The sequence below is a fragment of the Belonocnema kinseyi genome, chromosome 7 (assembly GCF_010883055.1).
Source record: "Belonocnema kinseyi isolate 2016_QV_RU_SX_M_011 chromosome 7, B_treatae_v1, whole genome shotgun sequence".
Classification (NCBI taxonomy): Eukaryota; Metazoa; Arthropoda; class Insecta; order Hymenoptera; family Cynipidae; genus Belonocnema; species Belonocnema kinseyi.
In genome coordinates, this window is record NC_046663.1 from 3,554,428 (window position 1) to 3,559,373 (window position 4,946).

The following is a 4,946-nucleotide window of genomic DNA, read 5'->3' on the forward strand; positions in this document are numbered from 1 at the left end:
CTCCAAGGAGATTATGTTGAAAAATAAAAAAAAATTTACCCAAAAAAAATTGTTTTTATACTTCATTCTAAGGACTTATTGAACTACCCTCGTATTTAAAAGAATTTATAAAAAAATTTCCGGGGCATTTAAAATCATCCGTTTAGTAGAAACTGTTGATTGTGTATTGCAATTGATTATTATTCCTTAATCGAGCAGGAAATACATCGTCTATTTGTATGGCGAGATCGTCTTTCTTGTGTGCGTGTGCCATCATGCAGGATCATCAAGATCCTCTCGTTCAGGCTGAAGCTACAGGATGTTTGCAACAACTGCATTTATTCGCTCCAAGACACGTCAATCTCTCGTCCCTTGTTCCAACCCTTTGCGTAAGATTCTCAATAATCTCAATCGGAGGAATAATTTAGTTTAGAAAATAATCATAAAAAATCATTTATTTATGTAGCGAACTTTGTCGAGCAATCATTTGCTTTTGCGGAAAGCTGCGATATCATGTCTCAGGCAGTTGGCCCAGCGGGAAGCGAAAGAAGTTTGCGAACACGCAATGACTCTTGCGAATGAAAGTCGCGACACAAATATTGTTGAGGGTCTTGTTATTACGGAAACTGGCCTTCCAGGAGTTTTGTTCAGCATGCTGGATACGGAAAACGATAGTCAGTTGATTAAGGATATCCATGACACCTTGAACAGCATGCTGCAAATATTGGCTTCTGAGAGTTTGTCACAGTGGCTGTCGCTCTGCAAGGATGTGCTCACAATCGCATCAGGTAAGTTTTATTCCAATTTTCAGGATTTTTTTTTTTTTTTAATATCAGGGATCACAGTCTATCTCTCTTTTTACCCAATCTTATCCATTTTCCAGCTTTTTTAACTCTAATTTGGTAAAATTCCCTGAAATTTTCACTCGATTTTTTCCTTTTCCCTCTTTTTTCTTCTTGAAAATTCAACTGTTCTTTATTTGGAATAAAAATATTTATTAGTTGAGATTTCAATCATTACATTTTTTGTTGAAAATTCATTACGTTTTAGCTTAAAAATTGTGTTATTTGGTTGAAATATTCCTTTTTTTTTTAAATTCAAGAATATTGCTAAAAATTCTTCCTTTTGTGTTGAAAGTTAAACTACTTTCGGGGAAGCCGTTTTAATAAAAAAAAAAAAAAAATTCCCGGTTTTTCCCGGTTCGCAAACATTTTTCAAAATCAATTGAATTAAAAAATTCGAACTCTAGCTAGCCATTTTTTTATTCGAATTATTGAAAAATGAAATGCGGATTAAAGCACTCAAGATTGAACCCTTAAATTTTAAACTTTTAAAATGGTAGTTTAAAAGTTTTTCTAATTCAAAAGTTTTGTATTCAAATTTTCAATATATTACACATAAACAATGGAAGATAATAACAGTTTTCAATTGAACAATTTTAAATTGAAAATATGAGAATTTTTAACTTTTACCATTTGTAGAGTTCAAAGATTCAGTTTTGTTTAAAAATTGTATTATTCGGTTGAAATTTTTTTGTTCAATTCAAAAATGGAAAATTCTTCCTTTTTGGTTACAAATTTTCTTGACTGAAAAAACTTTTTGGTTTATAATTAAACTATTATCTTGAAAATTAATGTGCTTCGATTGAGGATTCAACTTTTCTATTAAAAATTCGTCTTTCTTGGGTTGAAAATTCAACTCTTTTCGAAGAAAATTCGCCTGTTTGGTTGAAAAATAAATTTGTTGTTGAAAATTCATAATTTTAGGTTAAAAGTTTAACTGTTTCGTAGTAAAGTCGTCTTTTTTGCTTGAAAGTTAGACAATTTGATTGTAATTTTTGTTTGTTTTTTTTACTGAAAAAACTTTTTGGCTGATTATTCAACTATTTTTGTTGCTTGTATTTGGTTTGAAATTTCATCGCTTTCGGTATAAATTTCATCTCCATTGCTAAAAATGCAAATGCATGGTTGAAAATAATTATTTTTCGGTTGAGAAATCAACTATTATATTAAAAACACGTCTTTCTTTTTGCTTAGAAATTTAATTGTTTTGTTGAAAATTCGTCTTTTTAAGTAAAAAATTTATCCACTTGGTTGACAATAAAATTTTTTGTTGAAAATTTTTAATTTTGAGTTAAAAATTCAACTATTTAATGAAAATTCATCATTTTGGTTTGCAAATTGTACAATATGGTTCCAATTTTGGTTTTTTCTTCACTGAAAAACCTTTTTTATTGAAAATTTAACTATTTTTTGTTGAAAATTTGTTTCATTTTCGGTTGAAAATGATTTTTTTTCACTCAAAATGTAACGATCATACCAGTTAAATATTCCATAATATTAATTAAAAACTCATGTGTGTGGTTAAACAGTTATTTTTTTATTAAAAATTCAATTATTCAATTTTTGCTTGAAAAATATCTTTTCTACTTGAAAATGAGTCTTTTTTGGTAGAAATTAATCTTTTTGGTCTAAAGTTCCAATATTTCATGTTAATAATCATCATCTTAGTGGAATATTTAATAGTTTTAGTGAAAAATTCATCTGTTTGGGTTAATATGAATTTTTTTTAACATACAATTTAATTATTTCAGTTTTAGTTGACAATTTTTCTTTTTTTCAGTAAACAATAATCTGTTTAGTTTGAAAATTCCACTATTTCAGTTGAAAATTCATTGGCTTGTTGAAAAATCATGTTTTTTTTTTTTTGTTTAAAATTCAACTTTTTCGGTTGAGATATATCAGTTGGATTGAAAATTCATGAGATGTTTTAAAAATTATTTTTATTAACTAAAAATGTAACTATTCCATTTTCGGTTGAATGTTGATTTTTTTTTAGTTTAAAATTCAAGTATATGGTTTCAAATTTGTCTCCTACAATTATTTCGTTAAAAAATCATGTATTTTTCAATTTGAATTTTTTTGTAGAAAATTAATCTTGGTTGAAAATTCCTGTTTGTGTTTTAAAATCCAAGTATTTCAGTTAAATATTGATCATTTTAGATAAAAAATTGATCTTTTTGGCTTAATATATAACTATTGTAATTCATTTTTCTAGCTAAAAGTTTAACTTTTCCATTTTCGTTGAAAATTGATATTTTTGTAGTGAAAAATTCAATTGTATTTGTTTCAAAATTCAGTGATTTTAAACGTTTTTGCTCTGTTCTGTTAAAGGACATTTAGAATGAACGTGACAAATTAAAATAAAATTTTCAAAGAAAAAAATTCTTGGTTTTTTTCCCATTCGCAAAAATTTTTCAAAATCAATTAAATTAAAAAATTCGAAATCTCAGCTGACCATTTTGCCATTTAAATGATTGAAAAATAAACTGCAAATTAAAGCGTTCAAGATTGAACCCTTAAATTTTAAACTTTTAAAGTGGAAGTTTAAAAGTTTTTTAATTCAGAAATTTTGTATTCAAAATCTCAATAATTTACACGTAAACAATCTAAGGTACTAACAGTTTTCAATCAAACAATTTTAAATTAAAAGAGTTTAAATTGAAAAGTATAGAATTTTTAACTTTTCTAAAATATAGAGTTCAAAGATTCATTTTTGTTTAAACATTGTATTATTCGGTTGAAAATGATTGTTTTTTTAATTGAACAATCTAGTGAAAAAGTCTTCCTTTTTGGTTCAAAATTTAATTGTTTTGTTCAAAATTCTTCTTCTTGGATTGAAAATCCAACTCTTTTGGTAGAAATATTGTCTATTTGGTTGAAAAATAATTTTTTTGTTGAAAATTCATAATTTTAGGTTGAAAGTTCAACTGTTTCGTAGTAAATTTGTCTTTTTTTGGCTTAAAAATTCAGTTATTTTAAACGTTTTTGCTCTGTTGTGTTATAGGATGTTTAACATGAACGTGATAAATTCTTTAAAACATTTTCGAGCTTTGCGGCAAATATGAATAATTTACCTTTAATCAACCGGGAATTTATTTATTTATTTTTTGACGAATTCAGAGGCGAGTACAGTGGAAGATGTTACAAATGTAAATACCGAAGAGACGGTCACCGACAATGAAAATGCAGATGCCGAGGGAGATGACGATCAAGCAGAATTTCACGCTGATGAATCCTCGAAACAACGACAAACTGTTACTCCAAGGTGGCCAACAAGAGTTTTTGCTGCTCAGTGCGTTCGTCGTATCATAGCAGCTTGTATGGGTGATGGGCAAGCTCATCTGGATCTGTTGTTGGCAAAAGAAATGCAATCAATCAAAGGCAGAGGTGGTCATTTTATATAATTTGCTGCTTACTACGTTTTATTTAATCTCAATTTTTAAAATCAATATTTTTGTTTTGTTTTTTTTTCTAGGTGATTTTCTAGTTTTGCATCTCTCCGATTTGGTGAGAATGGCATTCATGGCAGCAACGAGCGATTGTGATCCTCTTCGTCTCGAAGGTCTCAAGACACTGCAAGAGATCATCGACAAGTTTGCCAAAGTCCCAGAACCAGAATTTCCGGGTCATCTTCTCCTCGAGCAATTTCAGGCTCAGGTATGATTATTATTATTCCCAAAAATCAACTGTTTTCGTAGGAAATTCAAATATTAGAAGAAACAAAATAATAAAACGATTTATTTGAAAAATTAAAACTACTTGATGGAAAATTCACTTTTTTTTTTGTTCAAAATTCATAGTGTCGAGTGGAAAAGTCAGCTGTTTTGTGCAAAGTTCATGTACTTTGTTGAAAAATTCGTCTGTGTGAGCAGAAATTTTTTTATTCTTTTTTGAAAAATCATTATTTTGGTTGACGATTCGTATTTTTAGTTGAATTGAACTGTGAATGATTTAAATTAAAATATAAATTCAAACATTTTTTATTTCAAATTAAAATATTTTTTCATTGAAGTATCAAGTATTACAGGTTTTGTTAAGAATTTATGTTTACAGTTTGAAAATTGAATTAGTTTGTGGGAAATTCATCCTTTTGGTTTGAGAATTCAACAATTTGGTAGAAAATTA

At 27.9% G+C, this 4,946-nt stretch overlaps 1 protein-coding gene across 6 annotated transcripts in view; it reads left to right on the forward strand.

Annotated features, from left to right (window-relative positions):
- LOC117176029 (HEAT repeat-containing protein 5B) overlaps positions 1–4,946 on the forward strand; it is a 119,120-nt gene that overhangs the window by 65,371 nt on the left and 48,803 nt on the right. For all 6 annotated transcript variants that reach the window (XM_033365997.1, XM_033365999.1, XM_033365998.1 and 3 more), the window contains 4 exons: positions 199–368; positions 446–767; positions 3,942–4,208; positions 4,297–4,478. In XM_033365997.1, coding sequence (XP_033221888.1) covers positions 199–368; positions 446–767; positions 3,942–4,208; positions 4,297–4,478 — 941 coding nt within the window. The remainder of the gene's footprint in view (positions 1–198; positions 369–445; positions 768–3,941; positions 4,209–4,296; positions 4,479–4,946) is intronic.